Here is a 21136-nt window from a genome sequence, read left to right on the forward strand (position 1 = left end):
ATGGTCGGTTCCAAGTTCTGTGAATGAAGATGGACAGCATTGTCCATCTTCGTTCACATTATTAGTTAAAAAATTTTAATGAAAGAACGGTAGACGGTGGAGAACCAAAATGACGCACTTATGTTCACATCTCAATATACATATTGTGCCATGGCCAGTGGTATCAAAATGTTACCACAAATGGAAACACTTTAAACACATAATTTTCCAAGTAACCCACTGGACATGTTGTGTATAGAATGTGGTGGTCTTATTTCTAGCAGTAATATTTTCACATGTTAACTCCTTGAGAGAGGAGGCGTATGTTTCAGCTAGAGAGCTAATGTAAAACACACACTTCTGCTACAACACAGAGCTTCATATTTACAGTTCATAATTGGCCAGCCTTCATTATTTAGTCACGATAGAAACAATAGTTAGTACATAACCACTATTTTATTATAAACAACTCTGCAAGGCCCCCAAAGCAAGAAAAGGGCTGCATTCTGGAGCTAATTAACTTTAAGCTAATAACTGCCATATGGTGAATTTGTAATAACACACTGACTTCAAGTGTGTGGATACGAGAAGTCACGAGTTTGTGCACAGCCAGGGGAACAAGGTCGTGAAAAATCCACGTACCAGTCTCGCACGGGGTAAAACTGCCATGTTCATAACATTTATCCAGCAACACATTTCCTCCTGACAAGCCTTGCATGAAGCTCAATGCGTTATATGAGCACTGTGTGTGATGGTAGCTCTTCACCTGAGCTGCCATCTACCTCATGCACAACAATGACCAACACTTTATCACTTCGACATAAAATGACAATTTCGAACCTTTGGTAAGATCACATCCTTTGGCAGTAGGAGATGCGTCTTCAACCATCAACAACTATAGCAAGCACAACAACAAGCTTTACCATACAAGTGATGTGCTAGCATGGACATACACCACAATATGGCAAATTAAAGCACAGTTTGCCAAGAGAGAAAACAAATATCAGATTAAAAATTGACGTCTTGAGGCTCGTACGAGACTCTTCTTTACAACAAAATCGATGGGCAATGGCTCCTGCCATATGTAGTGATCAGATATTGCAGTATGCATGTGTTGAAATCGGATGGAAGTACCACATGCAAAACTGATCATTTGCAGTGCCATCTCAATATGCAAGAGTTCCACTATAACGGCAGCAGACAGCATGTCAAGAGATGTCAGGTTTTCTGTTGATTTGTCTGTTTTTTTTTTTCATGAGTGCTTCTCTTTAATCCCCTTTCACGAAACGGACAGGCTTCCGTCGAATAATTCCACTTAGTTCTGGCCTAAGCATGTCGGCAGCAACGAGGTAATGTGACAAAGATGTTTTTGAACATTTTATCCTTCGAGTAAAGAGGTTTGCGAAATGCTAACACATTTCTAGGGCATCATATGGTCGATCAGCACCTCAACCGACATCACTGCTGATCCTGCTGCATCCCAGGTTTGTTATTTTACATGCTATTATATGGCTACACAAGAAAGTCTAAGGCAGGTTATCTAATGACTACACTGTGGGACCCATGACACAACGATTATTTCATAAGAAAAGGCACGAACACACAGGAACTGTTTCACACAAGTGCAAGAGAGACTTTATTAGATGAAAGCATAAATGCCAAGTAATCGGTACCAGATAACACGAGACAGAGACGGGCTCGAAAAATTGCTACGCTGACCAAAGCTCAAATGATGCCGCCTCAAGCCTACCACACTTCGATACACTGCAAATGCCGTTTCCAGCAGTGATGAATTGGAGGTAATGATTTAGCCAGTTCTTTACAGTTTCGTTTTGCAGCATCACAGGACAAAACGCACATTTTGGCAAGCTTGCCAGTGCCCGCAGCCATCAAAGATAACAGGTACTAACCTCGGTAGACTTCGAAGCACATCACCAATGATGAATAACGAAAGCGTCGTTCTACTGCTACAAATGTTGCAATAGCTACACCACAGCACAATGACTCTCATTCTGCAGGCAGCTTTGCATGCCACAAACCAAAAAACAAAGATGACTTTCTATTAAAGCTTGCTTTAGCACGCAAGCACATATGCATGCACATTTTATGTGCATTTTATACTCATCAGGATTAAGTACATGGTCAATGCAATCAAGCATTGTCTCAAGAATGACCAGTAACATGCAGCAAAGAGCATACAGAAATATTTGCAGTGCAAGAAATAAAACATGAATATTAAAGCACACATATTTAGCTGTCATCTTATTTACAAGGGCCACGAGACACATAGGTAACTTTATTATGTACTACTATAGCTGCAAAGTGATGTCCACAGAATGTTATACCAAAGTATTTAAAGGGCCCCTCACCAGGTCTGACCATATTGAACTGACAAACGCCGTGTACACAATGCACGCTAACGATCGTGTCTGCTAGTTATTACAGCCCTACACGCCATGAAAAGAACTTGAATTTCACACCGAACGCCGCTTGCCCTCCTCCTCGTAGGCAACGCGCTCCCAGCCGGAGCGTCGACGTTAATCATGCAAGTGCGCCTACGTACATGGTAGCGGTAGTGCTGTGATGTCACTCATAGTGACAAGCAACTTCGAGAATTATTCAAGGCAACATCGGTTATTTGTTTAATCTGTTGCTTCAATAGACGAATGAGAAGTTTACAGAAATAACAAAACATACAAACAATGTCTGTGTGTTTTTCTTTTACTTCGTACCCTAGCAACCGAGATGCACTTCTGTTTCGTCTGCTTGTTCCCATGTCATGCAGTCGCTTGTGCAGAAGACAACACCCCGTCATTTGTTATTGTGTTCTAGCGCCGCAATAATGCTGTTTCATCCCTTCACACCTGCCGCAGTGCTCGTGATTGTGGCACTGATTTATACCACTGCAGAATGTGCAAAATCGTCCGATGTACGGAACGAGACAGACGCAACAGCTCGTGTGTGAAACTGTCACTGGAAGTGCACCACCTGGCAATAACGAGAGAGAGAGAGAGAGAGAGAAGGCAGACGTATTTATGACGTATTTATCACGCGATCCTCCAGCTCGGGTATGGGAGAAAGCAGGAAAGGAATTTCGCTTGCGGTGGCTAGACAGGGCAAGCACAGAGGGTTGTCTATGCTGGTGGCGGTGCTCGCCTCCTGAAAACATGGCTTCGTGGCACTTGAAATGTTTGTTCTTGCGGTAGAACACTCCTAAGAGGGCACCTAACAATTTCCAAAGCATAACAAAAATTTGCTATATAGCCTGGCGAGGGGCCTTTAACGGAGTGAATTATGGGCACGATTCTGAGACTTTCTTTTTTTTCTTTCTGGCCACTGCATGCCCGTAAAGTCAACAAGCAACCCAAGGCTATGTGCTGAGAGGTGGTCAGGTTGCTTAGCAACCTTGTCAGGCAGTGTTGATAACCAGTGAACAAAGTCGATGTTTGGGGTAAAGATGAGTGTGGATGTGAAGCAGCACATACATTTAGTGCCAACTATTTTACACAGCTTATAATATAGAGAAATTAGTACAGTATTTGCACAAGTATAACCCAGCTTCCTTATGGTGTCTGTGTTTTTTTAAGCTTAGATGTGCACATTGCGCAAGATTCTGAACAATGCAGCAAATGTACATCAATTTCCTTCGTTTTAGCATTTGATGGGTGTGACCATCAAACACCTAAGCTATCTGGCAACAAGCCAGCCCTAACCATCATGCATTTTGTCACTGGCTTCCTTGTACAGCCCAGGATGCAATGTTGTGCCACATGGTGCAATAATGGCAAGATGGCAGAACGGCTGAAACACAGAGCACAACAGTGGCAGCCATAGTGAGGCTGACAAGGGAGCCAACTCAGTCTGCAGCGTTTGCAGGTTATGGCTGAAGCAAGTTAGTTTAAGTGCTCACAGCCATTAATTATGCGAATACCTGCCCATGCTTCTTTCATTTTGCTAAGCCCTTGGCTGCAGCAATTGTATATGCAGCGTCACTTGCTGTTTTAAACGTAAAAACTTGGATCATTCTTAAGCACAGACAGAAAAAAAGAAGACTCGGCTCTAATGTTAAATTTCTAGCCACATTATATTCACGCAAATACAGAAATAATTTACCCAGAATGCTCACAAGCACACACCTTACCTATAGAACATTTGCAAACGATCACCTGCAAAGGGAGTGCGAACAGCATGTGAACACCGTACTACTATAAGGTGTAAAAGTTGCACCACTAATGCGAAAGATCACACAACATCTGCACTCTTAATTTGTCTACATTTATTGGTACAAAACAACATTTGGGGGAAGAAGAATAGAAACACTTTAATGCAAGCGAAGATATGAAACCATAAGAAGTAAGCATTGCTACAGCACAAGTATGCATAGGCAGTTGGTCATGGTACTTGTTTCCAAATGACATCGAAAAGATCACTACTAAACATTGAACACCTTCCTGAAATATTATATGTTATATTATAAACATTTCATTATAAGGCATTACACAAACTCATTTGCAGAAGAGATTAAACTTACAAGCACACACATTAGGACCAACTCGCCCCTTTAATTGTATGCGGCAAGATCATTGCCACTTGGGGCCACCGGATTCAGGGACTCGCTGTGCTGTCCAATCATGTCACTCATATTGCAGGCTGCAGTGCACACACAAGCTGCCTTGCAGCTTGCTACACTGCCCAGCCCACGACTGTCTATCATACTTCACACTGTCCTTCAGTTCGCAACAAGTGTCACCAAGATAGCGTGCACTTCGCAATTTGACAAACCTTTCGCCGGGTGTTTCAGGCACTGTCCCACAGGCAATAGTAGAGGGCCAAACTGCACATACTCAGTGAAAGGGAATAACACTTCCCCACCCCCACTGAGAAAAAAAGAAAACAAGTGCCTCTTGATCACACTCGTCACACGTCTCCCAGTCACACTCGTCCCACATCTCCCAGTCACACTTGTCACGCGTCTCCCAATCGTGGCAAACCGGTCCCAGGCTGTCTAGGCCTTCCTGAGCTCCGCGACAATGTCGCCGTATGTCTCTCCAAACACCGCCCTGTTGTGCGTGACAAGCCTGAGGAACTGACCCGTGATGGTCGTCAGCTCTTTCTCGAGAGCCGACAGCCCCGGAGGAATCTGGGTGGGCCGCACCGACCCGGAGGAGATTGCCGCTTTGATGAAGTCCAGGACACGCATCACTGCAAATGGATCGGCAGAGCTCACTCAGAAGTGCATGTGACCTACGGATGCTTTCTGTAAGGTACTAGGGTTTTGTATGGGACCTTTCGTATGGATCATTCTGCATAGTTTGTGGGCGTTTTACAGATACTTCTGCGAGATACACAAGGTATGCTCAAGTGAGCTGCATAAAAGATAAAGCAGCTTTTTTTTGTTTTCATTAAACTGGCCTAGTAGCTGTTAGTTATTCCTTGTCTACTTTGGCACAGTTTCTCCAATACAAACATTCGTCACCAAGCTTATGTTTCCCTGTTGCCCGCTACAGGTAGCTGTAATAGGATGGGCAAGCTACAAGAAAAACAGCACCAGGGCATCGTGTCACAGAGCATTTATGTGCAGTAATAAGGCAAATTCAAGCATCCGAGTAGGAAGACAATTCACTCAATATAGGAGAACATGCAAACATCGCCTCTTGTCATGTGGCAAATAGACAGCACAAATATACAATAAAATACCAGGACACAGGACATAGCACATTGTACCATGTCGTGGTGTGTACTGTGTCGTTTAAATGGGCACAGCAACACTAACACTGTAAGAAAACATTTGTATTGGTAAACAATGTTGCCATGAATGCACAAGCCAAACATCATTTTGCAGCATAACAGCAGGGACCCTATAACATCGGATAAAATCACTCACTCTCTACAGAAACTTTTAGATAGAAAAAAAAAAACGATATTTATGGCATGTCTCGAGTGACAAGTTCCTTTGCTACTCTCCAGCATCCTTTGCAAGACACCAACCTTGAAGTGTTACCATAAGTGCACCACGAAAAGAATAAAAAAAAGAAAGATGCAGCAGTCAGGGCATTGCTATGGGCGCTGCATCAGTTAAGAGGAAATTTCTGTTGAGCAGGAAGGAGGAAAGTTGCCACTATGCTCTTTATATCTTATTAGGTAATTATTATATGTAGAATGTTAATTTTTCTTTTTCAAACTTTAGGTAGTTTTCTTCATTCACAAGTTGCAGAACTTCCCAACTGTCCTTCGTAAATCTTGACGATACACAAAAGCATCAAGAGTGGAAAAAATCCTTCCCAGACGTATGCGAATCAACTGACACATCAAAGAAGGCGAAGAGGTATAAGAAAGTTTTCATACCCTTAGAAAGTACTAGATACTATTCGAATATTAGGTACTACTATCAGTACTAGGCACTAGGTATTAGTATAACTATTAGTAGTACTAAGGTACTACTACATGCTGGCTGTCATAGGCGGAAAGTTTTCATTTTTTGAGGAGGGCTGGGGCCCGATCAACTTTCCGAATCCCACCCATACATAAATAAATAAGTAAATATATATACATATATGTATTACCTTTAATAACAGCTGCATTCCTTCACTCCTGCATTCGAGGTCAGCTTCGTGTGACTTCGAAGAATTGTTTACCGAAGTGACGGTGTATATGAGTAGTCACAAGACCTCATGGTAGGAGACAGTTCAACTTCACAGCCCGAATCCCCTCGCACCACCAAGAGACTGGTGTCTCTCAGACGAACCATACGACAGGCGGATTCAGTGAAACGCGTTACGAAGATATTTGCATTTTGTGCGTATCAGGTCGCACAAATACACATCAATGATAGAAGCCACGTACGTCTTCTGAAAGTTTTAATGCTCATAGATACAATCAAGACCTCTTTTCCTTACGAAAGGTCATTTGAGAAGATAAGACATAACATTTATAAAAATTACACAATAATACAATTTCTGGACCCAACTTCTGACTAGAATTATTAGCATGAAGGAACGTGACTCCGCAACGCAATAGTTTAATTGCTTGTCAAGGATGCCTTGTGTCATTGGTTTCATTTATTTCCTGGCGGCAGAATAAAGTATTATAGGGTAATAAATTACCAAGCGCACAAATAAACAACCATATATTGCGACTCGGGGACGGGGACGAGAGATGGAGTCTTGGAGCAGACGAACAGGAGACAAAAAGCTTTGTACAATATGTACATATAGTAGGTAATAACATACAAGTAGCAGTGCCAAGGAGTGCACCAGACTGACGGGATGACTAGGGCGACTCTCTCTCTAACAATGGGCCAGATCTGCCTTAAATCCCCTTTGGCAGCAACGAAGCGAGACCGGTGCTGACGTCAACCGTGTCACCTTCCTCTTTCGTCGCGGAAGATGCCCAAGCCGCCTGCCACCGGTCTCCACCGCAAGGGGACAGTAGTTCTGTAGAACTTTGAAGACTGCCAGTAGATTCGTCGAGGTGCTCTGTGCCCCCGAGCTCCTCAGTTCGACCCAAGGAAAGGGGCTGGCAGTTTCGAGGAACTTTGCCAGTTGTCACAAGGGCAAGCACTTCAGAAGAATGAGGGAGGGAAGGGGGAGTGCCTGTTGCCTTGATGAAGGCATGCAGTATGGCACAACACATATTAACAAATAAACCAATAAATAATAAGACACAGCGATATCTCAAAAGCGTGGAGGGACACGAGAGCAAGCAAGAACAGTGTGGACTGCATTATTGACCAGCTGATACAGCATATGACGAATCAAAATTAATAAGGAAAATGCACAGCATTGACTAGGGAGTTTTATAAAATAGCACAACCAAACGTCTTTGCCTAACCAAAAGGCCTCACCCTGCTTGCGCTGTTATGTACCCCCTTTTCGTAGCTTTGTATAACTTTTCACATTGTTTTCTAAGCCAGGTGGTTTGCTTGAAGCTTGCCTCACTGCCTCCACGCCTCGTATTCGCGCCTGATAACTTTTGCCAACTGAATACCTCATGTGTGCCTTACTGTAGAAGGTACACTCTGTAAAACTGGTGCCCTAGTACAGAATAGGTCAGAGCTATGCAGTAACTCCCAACTTCTTTCTTCTATCAAGACTTATTGCCACGCAACGTTCATGAAGGCGCACCCCTCCATTAGAACGAGAGCGAATAATTTTCCAAATGAGTCACTTTCGCCGAATCAAACAGTTAAGCACTCGTTTTCTATAAGTTTGCGCATGACTGTGCTTGGCTGTCTGTGGCCTGAAGAGTACTACATACACGGGTTGCATGCTTTATTTTGGATTTTGGAAGTAATCTGTGCTGGGTTCAAGCTTGCAATCTGAGATGGCTGGTCCCTTCGCATGCACTGTCTCACCACGTGGCTAGCGTTATGTTTCCGCTGGTGCTTATACGGTGGAAAATAAGTTTCCTTCTCAGCATCAGACGGATTCTGGTGAAGTACCGATAAGCAATGTGCCCACTGCTAGTTTTGTCGTTGGTGCTCATGCCATGTTTGCGCTCACACTGCCACATCCGCCGCCACAGTAGAAGCGAGCTTGATGCACGTTTTCTATTTCTTGTTGTCGCCATGATGTTCCGTATAAAGTCCAAAAGCCATATGAATGAGCGACCCACATATCGTAGGTGCGACAAAAGCATGCAACCGTGAGCCGAAATGGATGGAGGCTTGATGGTAATTATTTTCCCATGCGCTCAATACTCGGGTTAGTTGGAGGCCACGTGATCAAAAGCACGCTTGGGAAGGAGAGTGCGTGCCTTTTCCTCAATCCCAGTCATAGCTGCGAATGACTGTTTACGGCTGACACTTACGCGTCCCGAGTGCCATAACTAATTGTTGGTAATCAGTGGTGAGTGCAATGACAAAGGGCGAGCAGTGATGGCCGCTGACTTCATAGTCTAAGTTCAGAGAGAGTGGTAATTGGAAATCGATGACAGAGGCCATCCTGTAGTGAACATAAAAAATAGGCAGATGATGATGATGAATCTAAATTGCGGAGTCGCGGCGACTATCGTGGCTGTACGAACCGTTCACCCCTGCTGCTGGAGTTTTTCATGATGCCAGTGTTGCGACAGCGAGTACTCGTAGTCATCCCGTGAGACATTTACAGGTAAGTGAATGTTTACTACAATTTATATGGCCCATATAACTGATCTATAGACTCTTGTAAGGGCCGCACTTTCTTATCATGATTTTGACGAGCCTTAAATGAGACTGGGCAATTTAACCTAATTTATCCAGCCACATGTATGAAATCCCCTGTAAACCTCTGCCATCGCCTCCTCTTGCCATCTGGTAGCGACGCATAAAAGTATGCTACACACAAAAATTTCCTGTTGAGCGTGATCGGAATCAGAAAATCCGCAATTGCTTCTCGGTTGGATTTCTTTTTAGTGCGGCCCTTACAAGGATTTATACGGTAAGAATTTTCTTTCATGTAATTGTCTTATACTTCACCATCACTAACACGACTTCGCCTTTCCAGCAAAACCGTTCCTTCTTTTTTACTGTGAGCCGAAGCATGAACGCTACTGCATATGAATGCTATTCATTTTCATTTCAAGTGAATCCGGCTTGGCCTCTTTTCGGTTACTGAGTGAACTATATATATATATATATGTATATATATATATATATATATATATATATATATATATATATGACCTCTGCATGCAAGTAGCGATGTTTCCATCCCTAATAAGTGTTGTAAATAATTAGAAGAGTTCTTTTTTTTCATGAGTCGTTAGCATGCACCGACTATTGGACAGAGAAGCAATACTGAGACACGTATCATTTCAAATGCTGTTGATAAAAGACACTGCAGAAGTGGTCACTGAAGTCTGCAGGTTTTTTTCAGAATCAAAAAAGCACTCAAAGCAATTTCAAGTGAGCTGACAATACAGCAACATATACATTCTCTAGGCATTTGCTATGCATACCATTAGAAATAATTGTTAGTTAGCTACCTCCTTCTTTTTAAAAAATATAATAGACATTGCCCTATGTATACATGTAAATATATTGTGTTTGTGCATGGTGTTGCCAGTGAAAACTAAAAAAAAATGTTGAAGTGAGAAAACATGGATGAGATAGCCATCACTGGTGCTTTTAATGCGCTTGTCCTCTTAATGCCAGTACATGTACTTGCAGAAATAAAGTGAAGGTATGAATTAAAAGCTGTGCATGTCACATTGGCAATGACAGAGTGAGCTTTTAGTCACAATACAATTTTAAGTGAAAAAGTAGCTCAAAAGAAACCTCGAATGATGTGGGCAACAGAACTCTGGTAGTTGCACTCGTGGGGGTAGGGGGGGGGACGCCTCCCCCCTGGCTGTTCTTAGTGATTAGCCTCCTGCACATTCTCATTGATGCCCTGGTCATATGGCGACTTTGGGGCTCCAACACAGGCTGTATTGCTGGCTGCCCGTCACAATCGCAGCTGCACAAACCCCAAAATGACCTTCAATGTGGAGCCGGTAAAACATAACGTGAGAGAGAAAAATTGTGGATTGCTGACTAAAAGAACATGTGCAAAGGAGGTGTTGTTTATTCAAGTGAGGTGTGTGCAAGGTAGCTTTCATTTTATATCCATTTACAACTAGGTTTGAAAGCAAGAAATTTTGGACTTTGACACAGGTTGTGTTGCGAAGCTATCCTTGACAGCTTTACTGTGCAAAGGAAAGAAAGGCTGCCGTGTGGGAAACAGTGTTGGGTAATGAAGCCACATGCAAGGAACTCACAGAGCAGTTTCCGGACATGGTGCTCAGGGGAGGTCATGACGACAATCTGGTCGTAGAGCACACGCTCCTGGCTGATTTGGAGCTGGTTGAAGCCGTGCTTCTGCAAGCACTCCTGCACTTCTTTGATAACCTGACTGGCCACACTTTTGAGGGTCTCCCTCAGCTCCTCTTCACTGCATAGGAAAAGAGGGTTGTGTAAAGGCATACTGTCACTCGTAGATTGTTTTACTTTTTGCTAGTGACTGCGTTTAACCGAACTATCGGTTATCATTCTATGCAAGAAACCCCTTCTGTATTTGAAGTTGTCTCGAATGTTCTCACTGATTCTGTAGTGAAAGAGACTTGTCTGATCAGATTGCACGTACGCAAGCACAAGCAATAACTTTGGTATGTGCGATGAGACTACATGTATAACTGTATAGTCTCACAGTAAAACTGCATCAATACTCTCGGAATACGGAGAGTTTTGAAATTTAATGAAATCTAATCTGGAACCCCACACATACACTCACCACTAATCATTCAAACAGAATGGCCAGGCAAGGATGGAAACTAGCCTTCACTACTTTTGGTTTGAAGGAAGTGCTGGCAACGTACCAAACGAAAGCATCCCACTTTCTGCTTGTCTCGATGACCAAATTATTTTACGGTCAAGCAGGCAAAGTCTAAAATACTGAACGGCGAGTTATAGAATGCTGCTGAACTAGCGATTCTCCTTATACATTATGCCTAAGGGACGAGGGACAGTGTCTCAATAATGGAGCGCATCTGGATTACAGGCGTCTGAATTGTCAGCCAGCAACTGCACCTTTTTATGCACCTTCAGTATGGCAACAACCATGACCCGTATGCCCCGCAGAAAGGATTTACAACACCAAATTATACATGCCTGCAGTTGGCAGAGCCTTCAAGGAGAAGCTGTGTGTGACTCTTGAGGTCATCCTTGAAGTCGGAGATGCCCTGCAGCACGGCGCCCCCTAGTCGGTAGGTGATGCTCAGGATGCTGGCCACCAGGGCAGCCAGGTGCACCTTGTCCTTCAGCCCTCTGTAGCGGGCCTCGTCTAGCCGCAAGGTCTTTTTGCAAATAAAAGAACAAGAGAGAAAGGGCTTGAACCACAGGACGGCAGAACTGGCGGACACTCACTCACCAATGTGTTCACAGGATATGTGCACCACTCACTCGTGCTCGTGTACACTCACACTCGTCAGCAGTCACTCGCGTTCCTAGTGCCACCCACTCATACTCACCAGAGCTCCCTCACATCCATAGTCACTTCCATGCACACCACCCCCCCGGCACCTACTTACACTCACACTCAAGTCCGCTCCCACCAACAAGCACTCACTCCAATACGTACCAACAGACACTTAATCGACATCCACTAAATATCACTGTCACTGGCATGCGTTCATGCTGACGTTAACTGGCACTCACTCCTGTTGGTGCTTATGTCCACTCGCACCCTTCGACACTAATTGACGCTCTATCTTATGCCGGTGAAGCGAGCATGAATCAATGTACTTGTGGGTCAGTATGCTGACCTATGGTTTCAACGCATGAGGGCGTGAAGTCAGCTTTGAAGTGAAATGGCCCATATATAACGGCTCCACTGAAGACGAACTCCTCTTCGGAAACGCGCCACGTGCAGCCGCGCCGCACGAGCGTCGGCGACGCGAGGGTTACGTCGATCCAACTATCGACGTACTTGGTGACGTACGTCGGGGGCGAGGACGCGTCGTTAAGGACCACCAGTCCCGCGGCCGCCGCGAACTCTATCAGCCGAGTGCCCCTGTCGTCTCCCTCGCGAGGGCCCCACAGGACGCTGTGCGCGTTGAAGTCACCCATGACCAGAATGTCGGGCGTGCGACATCTGTCAATGGCGTGAGCTAGGTGTTCAAAAACGTCGTCCATCGTCCTGTGGGGCGGCGCGTACGCGGCCACGACCGTGATCGCGAACTCTCGCGACGAGCATTCCACCGCGACCACCAGTCTCAACACGTGTGTCGGGAACACGTCGAAAGGCGGCCGGCGCGCGACGATCACACACAGCGGGCCGTCGGCCGCCGCGTACGCCTGGCAGTGCGGTGGAAGCTTCGGGAGCTGACCCCGCTGCGTGTACGGATCCATCACGGCCGCCAACACGCAACCCTCACGCGCCATGTGCTCGGTCAGCAGAGCCGTCGCTCGGTGGACGTGGTCGAGCGTCAGTTGACAAATCCGAATTGCGCCGCCGGCCCCATCCGCTCCCCCGGGGCCCCGGCTCCCCCCCTCACGCGGCCGCCCGCGCCGCTCTATCGCGGGGGGCCGTAGTTGGTGCGGGCCCTCAGGCGAGCCACCCGCTCCATGCGGATGGGGCACTCGGGATACCCCGCGGGATGGGACGCCTCGCGGCCGGCCTTCCTGCACTCGTTGCAGCAGACCTCCGGCTGCCCCATCTGCACGCGACACGTCACGGCCAGGTGTTTGCCGCCACACTTCATGCAGACCGCCTTCGACGAGTCTGCCTTGTGCGGGCACGTCGTCCTACCGTGACCGTAGGAGGCGCAGAACGTGCACGTGGGAACGTGCAAGTCCTCCACCGCTCGCACTGCCGTCCACCCTACCGACAATCGGGGCCGCTTCATTATGCTCGCGAACGCGGGCGGGTCGACCTCCGCGACGTACGCGCACGTACCCGACCTCTCTCTGTACGTCACGCGCACCTTGCACGCGTCGACGTCCAGGTCGAGGCCAGGGTTCCTCTCATTCAGCACTCGTATGAATTCGTCGGGCGCGACGTCCGGGTCGACCCCGCTAAATTTCACATGGGGGTTCCGCTTCTCGCCTACGCGAACTAACAGCGAGGAGCGCGTGACTGAATTCTCCGCGATCGCCGCCTTCAGGTTGTCTATCGATTCGCGCGCGTGCGAAAAAACAGTCAGGCCGTACCGTGTGTGCCGCAGCGTGACCTCCCTGATGTTCTTGGCGGCCGGGTCGATGTTGGTTTTCAACAGCCGCAGCGCGTCTCTCGCCGGTGTCGTCGTCGGTGTCGTGGGCGTTAGGAAGGCCACGTGCTCGAACGTGGGCGCCGTCCGCGCGCCCGCCGCCGCGGCCGGTCCGACGCCGCTCGCCGCCGCATTATTTCAATGGCACAAAATAGCACGTATAACAAACGTTTCCGAGTCCTGCCAATCGGTTACAGCAAACAGATGGCGTAAACCCGGCATCGCGATGCGAGATAACGACGGTCTCCGACAACTTTGTGCGCACGATCTGTTTTCCCAAGCCTCCTCGCAGGCGAAATACCCATTTCGTGCACCTCTCAAGCGAGCCACCCTCTCCCTGCTGACATGCAATGCCCACAAGTGTCGGCGTGTGGCTTCCAAGATCGCCCTTCCGCCTGTCCTTGCAACTCTGCTCCTTTTTCCTCAGTCCTGGCGGGCGGGCTACGGCACCGGCCGGCGACTTGAAAGCCCAGAAGTTTCGTTTTCTGGCCATTACCGGTAAGCAGCACGCCTCTCCACACTAGAGTCCACGCTCCCTTGCTTGATTGTCACACGTGCGTGCCTGCTCCATCAATTGATGTGTTTGTTCTCCCTTTCAGTGGGTGTGGTACAAGTGCTTCGTTCTGGTCGAGCCTGTGTTGTATTCAGGTTGGCGGAAGGGAATGCCATGCCTGCAGCAGTCACAAAACGAAAAGCGCTGGATATGGCAACAAAGCAAGCAATTTTGACGGACCTGTCTCACGGTTCTAAAAAGTGCGAATTGGTCAAGAAGTACAACGTGTGAAAATCAACCATCTCGTTGATTCTAAAGGACAAGGAAAAGATCACCAGCTCCAATGCCAACCCAATGGAAAGAAAGTGCCGGCAGGAGGGCACCTACATGGACATAGAGGACACGCTGCTCAAGTGGTTCGTCAATGCACAGGTTTGCAACATTCTGATAAGTGGACCAGTGATGCTGAGCAAAGCCAAAAGCTTTGCATTGCTTCCAGATTTTGCAGACTTCTGTCAAGGCAATGGCTGGCTACATCGACTCAAAGTGCAGCATGTGATTGCTTTTAAATCGATTGTTCGCAAAGCGGCTTCAGCTAGTGACCAAGGAGTCGCCACTTGACTTGTAACAAACCGAGCCATTACTGCAAACTACACAGAGCAAGACGTGTACAAAGCAGAAAAAACTGCATTATTTTATCAGATGCTGCTGGACAAAATGCAAACCATGAAAGGAGACTCATGTGCTGGCGGCAAACACAGTAAAGTGCGTGTTACAGTACTTCTGTGCACTAATGCGGATGGCAGCGACCGGCGCGTGCCCTTTGTAATCAGAAAATTAAAGAAGTCGTGTTGCTTTCAGGGCTGCGTACCTGTGCGCTACAGGCACAATACTAAGGCATGGATGACGCGCAATTTATTCACAGAGAGGCTGAGCGAGTTTGACCCTAACATGCACAGGCAAGGCAGGTGCACGCTGCTCATGCTCGACAACTGCTCAGCACACCACGTGCGAACTTCTCCGTCGGCAGTGACTATGTCTCCTGCCGCCCAGCACCACTTTGAAAGTGCAGGCGCTTGATTTGGGCACAACACATGCCTTAAGGCATCATGTAGGCAGCACATTGTGGCGGGCTTGCTCATCGCTGTTGGCTGCCCGGCAGCCAACTTACTGCTTCGAGTTTCCCTGTATTCAGCCGTTGAGACGGTGAAAGCAGCCTGGGCAGAGGTGACAACCTCTTGCATGCTGAACTGTTGCCGCAAGGCTGGCTTCGTCGACCCAGTACCTGATGCCGAGCCCGGTGCTTCCAAAAAATATTAGTCCGGCGGCAATTTGTGGCAGCGTATCGTCAACTCCAACATGAGGGGCCATGACACTGGTTGGGACGATTTTATTTCTGCTGATGAAGACGCTGATACTGCGGAATTTTGCAAGGATGAGGGAATTGTCTGTGAAGTGCTTGACAAGGGCGATGCGGAGGAATCGGATGGCAATGAAACTTTGGAGGCAGCATCCATAAGCATGCCTGCAGCAATGGGCTACGTAGAGGGCCTCAGGCAACTTGTCTATGCCAAGGGCCTCAACGAAGAGCATGCTTCTGCTTTAACTAAACTGGGGACCGCCTTCTTCATATCTGCACTGCAGAAACAGATGAGACTTCTGGATATAACAAACAGATGCTGCATGATGCTCAAGTTCGTTATAAGCGGGCTTGACTTTGTTCATTATGAATGCAGATGCTGATACCGGTGAAAAAAATCGTAATTAGGAGGTCTGAGCAACCAAAAAAAAATGTGAGTGCAAAGCCTGCAGCAGGACAGCAAAGGGTTTCTTGTTGATTTTGAAAGCCTCACGGCGGCTTGACATGTTGATATGTGGCATGTAGACAACGCTAAATTATACGCAATCGTGCAGTCGGTGTGGTCACACGGTATTGCACACAGCACAAGAAAGCACGGCACCCATCATTCCACAGCCAGTGTTATCATAAATTGAGATATTACAGTCCGCACCTCTGGGTAAGGCTCATCATCAGGCCAAGATAGCAGCTCCATGTAGGCGCCTGCCAGGACACTCGAGAAGCCGGGACCCTTGCAGCCAGGTCCATTGATGGGGTCCGGACTGTGCTGGTCACTGAGGTTGCGGAGGTGGTCATAGCTCCGTTTCAGCCACAGCTTGGTGTGGCCGAGCGGGTCGACAGAAGGGTCGGCGGTGGCCTGCGCCTCCAGATACTGCTTGAACTTGTCCTGCTCGTAGGCGACCGAGTGTGTCTGGATGAGTGGCCGAGCCTGCTGGATGGTGAAGTTGGCCATGTCGATCTTCATCAGGTCGAGCTGCTCCATGATGCCCCTGGTGAGATGCCGCCAAAACTGTTACAATTTCTGTTGCGACACCAACTATACAGACACTTCGGCCACACTCATGGCATCGGTATCATGTCTCTGCTTCAAGCGGCGAAACAATGAGAATAAAAAATGCAGATCCAACTCGCTGCTAGAATCTAAATTATGCAAAGCTTGCTTGAGTTATTGAGGCAGCAGTCGTAGCAGAGGACAAGAGCACAGCCTCGATGCCTGTGCGCTGTTAGCGCTCCGAGTACATCTCCTTAGCCGTTCCAGTTTTATTGTTGAACCTTTGAAAAAGCAACTTAACACTTCATTTTCTTTGTTGCAAGGACAGTGGTTCCCCAAGCCCAGTTCTTGGTTCCTTATGGTGACGCCCTGCATTCTTCTCTACTGGCCCAAGGGAAACGTGGCTGCCTTGTTTTATTTATTTTTTTTTTCCCCAGTTGACAAATCAAAGTGGTTTCCAATGGATTCTACATGGGGCAAGCATATTCTAATATTGGTCTAACACAAGTTAGTGTATGCAGCCTTCTTCAAGTCAGACGCACAGTGTTCTGGGCAGCCAAGATCATGGGATGTCTGAAGCAGCCGAGTTAAAACAGGTTCAGCACACAGTGCTGCTGTTCACCATTTTTTAGCATTTGCCACAAGCACACCAACTCATTCTTAAGTGGCAACCAACTGAGCGTAGTTATGATGTACTGTCAACACAGTGTCCATCTCGAATGCAACAATTACGTCGTCGTTATTATGACTGAAATGGGGCATGACGAGGCTTGCAATTTAGCCAGCGACTACATGCAACGCATTCCAGCTGGAATTAGCTCACATCACAAAGTGCAGAACGAACATAGCAAAACCAATTTAACGCCATAAAATCTTTGTGTCAGCCACTTCACCATCATTTTACTAGTGGTTTCACTAGAAGCAATTTGTTCTCGTCTCGTTCATCCCAATGCGCTCAACGAATCTCAATAAATTTTACAAACGACCATTCTGTTCTGCCTCAGACTTCTTTTAGGATATCTGTTTACAAATTATCAAATTCCTGAGGACGGTTTATGGGTCTCCATATGCCCCAGAAGGCCCAAAACTGTCCGAGATGCTGCATACACCAATGCTCAATGGCTGAAACACCCTTCTGGCAGTTTTGGGTGACAAATCAAAGAGGACCAATATTCTTTGGACATTGTAAAACTGTCCAAAGAATATTGGTTCCCTTTGATTTGTCACCCCAAAAAAAGGACCAATATTCTTTGGACATTATAAAACAACCCGCTGTGGTTGCTCAGTGGCTATGGTGTTGGGCTGCTGAGCACGAGGTTGCGCGATTGAATCCCGGCCACGGCGGCCATATTTCGATGGGGGCGAAATGCGAAAACACCCGTGTGCTTAGATTTAGGTGCACGTTAAAGAACCCCAGGTGGTCGAAATTTCCGGAGTCCTCCACTATGGCGTGCCTCATAATCAGAAAGTGGTTTTGGCACGTAAAATCCCATAATTTAATTTTTTAACATTGTAAAACACTAAGGTAGTCACTTAAATTGGGCCCTACACAACATTTAACTAATTTAGTAAAATATTCAGCATTCCAGAACTTGAGTGTCTGGTACACGACACTCAACACAGCTGTGTTGTAAAAAAAAAATGCCATTCCTCGTCTTCATTGCTGGTGGTTAGCACTTTACATTCTTCTGCTGAATTTTCTCCTTTCTCCCCAAAGTTCCCGTGGGCACACGAAGGAGGCGACGGCCGCTCCTCTCACCTGAAGAGCGGCACGACCTCCTTGATCTCGAGCAACTCCTTGATGCTGGCGTCTCGGATTGGCGCACACATGCGAGCCATCAGTGAGATGACGTGCCGTGCGTAAGCCAGGAAGTCCAGAGTGCCGTGCTCTGTCTGCTGGCGGATGAGCTCAATGTCGAGCACCTGGTCAATCTCCTCGCGCAGTCGTCCGCTGTACGGCATCACCAGGCCCAGCAGACCCTGTAGGCATGTCAGATCATACATTTTGCCTTACCTCAATTGGCTTAAGGTAACATAGTACACTTGTGCCCACTCTACAGATCACATTTAAAAGGTGCCAAGTAGGTTTCAATGTTTTGAATCGACAATTAGTCTGTCTGTTCTGCTTAGGCTGCTCCAGCTAGCCATTGAAAGAGACAAACGTTCTTGACATGAAGCTGAAAAAAATGACATGTTATGTTCAAATTTACTGCTCAAGCACTAAAGGTATTTCAACCTCTTCATAATGCATGAAAGCCTCGTGCCTCAAGCTTCAAACATGAACGAGTGTGTAATTGCAGAAATGTGTCCATGTGCGAGAGCGCAGAACGTATGGAATTGCGGAATCTTCTCCCCTTCTCTCCAATGACCCTTGCATGTGGAAAAGGCGGACTCAGGCATGTCTCCAGTGAGCAACGCTCGATGCAGCAACCAAGCGTGGAAGCAAGACTGCTGTATGTCCAGACACGAAGACCGAGCACTTGTGGTCTACCTGATGGTTTTTGCCCTTTCCCATGGAGGAGAGTGTTCCCGAGAGGACACAAAATCCAACACGCTTACCCGTTGAGAGCCCTTGCCTTGGCTCTTGAGTAGCTTTTAAGAGCCAACATGTCTTTACGTAACAATGTAAATAAATGTCTTGCTTTTGTTTTGCATTACCTCCTCCTTGCCCAGGCAATCTTCAATGATCATCCTGGTCAAACTCTAGGCCATGGGCTAGCAGACACTGCGGGGTTAGACCCCTGGCAACAAGGACTGGTACAATACAAGGACATGAATTCATAAGTCCAAGTCATCGCAGTAAGCTCGGCAGGCTATTTCCTATCTGAATCTAATAAAAATCCAGCTGTAGAATTTGCTTGCACAAAGCAAGAAACAAAATAATAACTGTAATAAGACAATGCTTACCTCCTTTGTATCTTCCAGCAGACGCATGGCTTGGTCATAGTTTGGCGGATCCTCACTCAGCTGTTTCTCGAGGATGTCCCAGAAAGCTTTATGCAGTGTTTCCTTCACCAGCTGCTCCAGGCTTTGTAAAAAAAGCACAGGCTAAGCATGAGCATGTATCAATCATTATGGAGAAGGTACCTTAAAGAAGTTGCAAGACAACTGCGTGAAATTAAAAACTGATGGCAAAATGACAAAATCAATTGACAGCACCGATGAAACCAACACAAGTATTAGAGTGAATTAAATTTGGGGCACCGTAACACTACTCAGTTTGTTTTTTTCTCTCATATGAATTAAAAGGTTTGGACATTCATTTAACACAAGAAAATAGCAAGTGAAAAATGGCATGTCAAATACTCGTTTGAAATTCTGCAGCCATCATCATCACAATAGTCACCATCATCATCCTCTACACCCACATCAGGATGAAGGCCTGCTGTAGACTTAGGTAGGGTTACGATGACACAAGGAGTTCCAACATACCAAAAAAGAGCAGATGACAAGACATAAAAAAGCTATACCTCACATTGTGTGCGTAGTCTCGTTCCTTCCAAATGTCTGTCTCGTCCACACTGTCTCAAAATATCACTGCCATATACTAATAAGCACAAGTTCACACATCCATTCCAAGCTCACCTTGACCGGAAAGCCTAACGCCAGCACAACGAATTTTCGCCGCTTAACAACTCGCCATAGGTTACTGGATAGAAGGCCATGCCCTCGCAGCTTCATATAGGCACTCATATAAATGCAATGCAAAATGAAAAGCACCTTTTCTGATATACCAAGCATGCAGGTGCACAAAATTTGTACCTGTCTTGTGGATACTCTGTCTTCTTCAGCTCAAAGGAGTCTTCCATTGCTATTTCGTGAGCCAGGGCCATGTTTGTCATCTCATCGGCAGTCTTCATAATTTGGTCCAACGAGACAAACTTCGGTGGGGACTCTGAACAGATAAAAGACAACAAAGGTGAACTCCCCTGAAACCTATGCACTCTAGCAAGAAAAGATAGTGCACTCATCATCATCATCAGCCTGGTTACGCCCACTGCAGGGCAAAGGCCTCTTCCATAATTCTCCAACTACCCCGGTCATGTACTAATTGTGGCCATGTCATCCCTGCAAACTTCTTAATCTCATCCGCCCACCTAACTTTCTGCCGCCCCCTGCTACACTTCCCTTCCCTTGGAATGCAGTCTGTAACCCTTAATGACCATCCGTTATCTTCCCTCCTCATTACATGCCCTGCCCCCCCCCCCCATTTCTTTTTCTTGATTTCAACTAAGATGTCATTAACTCGCGTTTGTTCCCTCACCCAATCTGCTCTTTTCTTATCCCTTAACGTTACACCCATCATTATTCTTTCCATAGCTCATTGTGTCGTCCTCAATTTAACTAGAACCCTTTTCGTAAGCCTCCAGGTTTCTGCCCCGTACGTGAGTACTGGTAAGACACAGCTATTATATACTTTTCTTTTGAGGGATAATGGCAACCTGCTGTTCATGATCTGAGAATGCCTGCCAAACGCACCCCAGCCCATTCTTATTTTTCTGATTATTTCAGTCTCATGATCCGGATCCGCACTCACTACCTGTCCTAAGTAGATGTATTCCCTTACCACTTCCAGTGCCTCACTACCTAT

At 46.6% G+C, this 21136-nt stretch overlaps 1 protein-coding gene across 2 annotated transcripts in view; it reads right to left on the reverse strand.

Moving 5' to 3' along the window:
• Positions 1-1586: 1586 nt before the first annotated feature.
• Positions 1587-21136, reverse strand: part of LOC142564963 (T-complex protein 11-like protein 1) — a 32977-nt gene continuing 13427 nt past the window's right edge. For both annotated transcript variants that reach the window (XM_075676186.1, XM_075676184.1), the window contains 7 exons: positions 20308-20440; positions 19453-19573; positions 18305-18525; positions 16207-16543; positions 11606-11790; positions 10717-10889; positions 1587-5181 (listed from right to left, as the gene is read on the reverse strand). In XM_075676186.1, the coding sequence (XP_075532301.1) occupies positions 4985-5181; positions 10717-10889; positions 11606-11790; positions 16207-16543; positions 18305-18525; positions 19453-19573; positions 20308-20405 (1332 nt within the window). In that variant the 5' untranslated portion in view covers positions 20406-20440 and the 3' untranslated portion in view covers positions 1587-4984. The remainder of the gene's footprint in view (positions 5182-10716; positions 10890-11605; positions 11791-16206; positions 16544-18304; positions 18526-19452; positions 19574-20307; positions 20441-21136) is intronic.

The sequence above is a fragment of the Dermacentor variabilis genome, chromosome 11, assembly GCF_050947875.1.
Source record: "Dermacentor variabilis isolate Ectoservices chromosome 11, ASM5094787v1, whole genome shotgun sequence".
NCBI classification, from domain to species: domain Eukaryota; kingdom Metazoa; phylum Arthropoda; class Arachnida; order Ixodida; family Ixodidae; genus Dermacentor; species Dermacentor variabilis.